Source organism: Oncorhynchus clarkii, chromosome 31 (assembly GCF_045791955.1).
Source record: "Oncorhynchus clarkii lewisi isolate Uvic-CL-2024 chromosome 31, UVic_Ocla_1.0, whole genome shotgun sequence".
Taxonomy (NCBI): Eukaryota; Metazoa; Chordata; class Actinopteri; order Salmoniformes; family Salmonidae; genus Oncorhynchus; species Oncorhynchus clarkii.
The window spans coordinates 21,833,085-21,833,917 of record NC_092177.1 but is presented as its reverse complement, the minus strand read 5'-3'; the positions used below and the strand labels follow the sequence as shown (position 1 = coordinate 21,833,917).

The window sequence follows — 833 nt, the reverse complement described above, 5'->3', positions numbered from 1 at the left end:
ATGAGCTGCTGAAGCGCCAGCAGCCCATGAACACGTGCACCTCCACCAGTAAGATCCCCCGGGTGGAGTGTCCCCGCGCCTGTGACGGGGGCCTCTGCTGCGCCCCATCTAAGAGCCGGAGGCGGAAAGTGTTCTTCAAGTGCACCGACGGGAGCTCGTTCTCTGAGGAGATTGAAATCACCCTGGAGTGTGGCTGTGCCAAGTGCCCATTGTAATATCCAGCTATCACCATGGAAACAGCCACAAACTAAATAAAGGACCTGCTGCCAGAGACCAAAAATAAAATATATTGTAAAATAAAACATAGAACTTATTTTTATTAATGGATTTTTTTTTAAAGAAGAGACGTGATCATTTAAAATTAAAATGTTTTATATTATTGTGTCATATGAAGTTATTTTGTACCTAAAAAAATTAAAAAAAAAAAACAGATTAACATTCCTGAAAGTACATGAATTTATATGTATAAATCTATATAAATGTATAACCCTAGCCCATGGTTTTTATTTGCCCAGTGTATTATTGCATGTGATTGTACGTGTTGATACGATAGGGGAGTCTTTGGACACGTTAAATGTGGAGCGAGAAGCTGAGGAAGCAATTGTAGAAAAAGGCTGCGAAGAGAAGGAGAAGATGGTGCTGCATCTCCCCAGACATAAAAAAGAGGAAGGCAGTATTTTTCCTGACCTTCAGCTCTGGAGGAGGCAAACAAGGAACTGTCCCACTTTGCTTCCCAGCTTTATAACAGACCAAGCTAGCTGAGCTCACGCTAAAGGACATGAACTCTTATCCACAGAGCTTACAAACAGTGATTTATACTTTGTGCCATATTA

At 41.4% G+C, this 833-nt stretch overlaps 1 protein-coding gene across 1 annotated transcript in view; it reads left to right on the top strand.

Annotated features, from left to right (window-relative positions):
• The window catches only part of LOC139390668 (slit homolog 3 protein-like), a 425,054-nt gene extending 424,557 nt beyond the window's left edge, over positions 1-497 (top strand). The window contains exon 36 of the mRNA XM_071137941.1: positions 1-497. This exon is cut by the window's left edge and continues 27 nt beyond it. Coding sequence (XP_070994042.1) covers positions 1-215 — 215 coding nt within the window. The 3' untranslated portion in view covers positions 216-497.
• Positions 498-833: the final 336 nt, after the last annotated feature.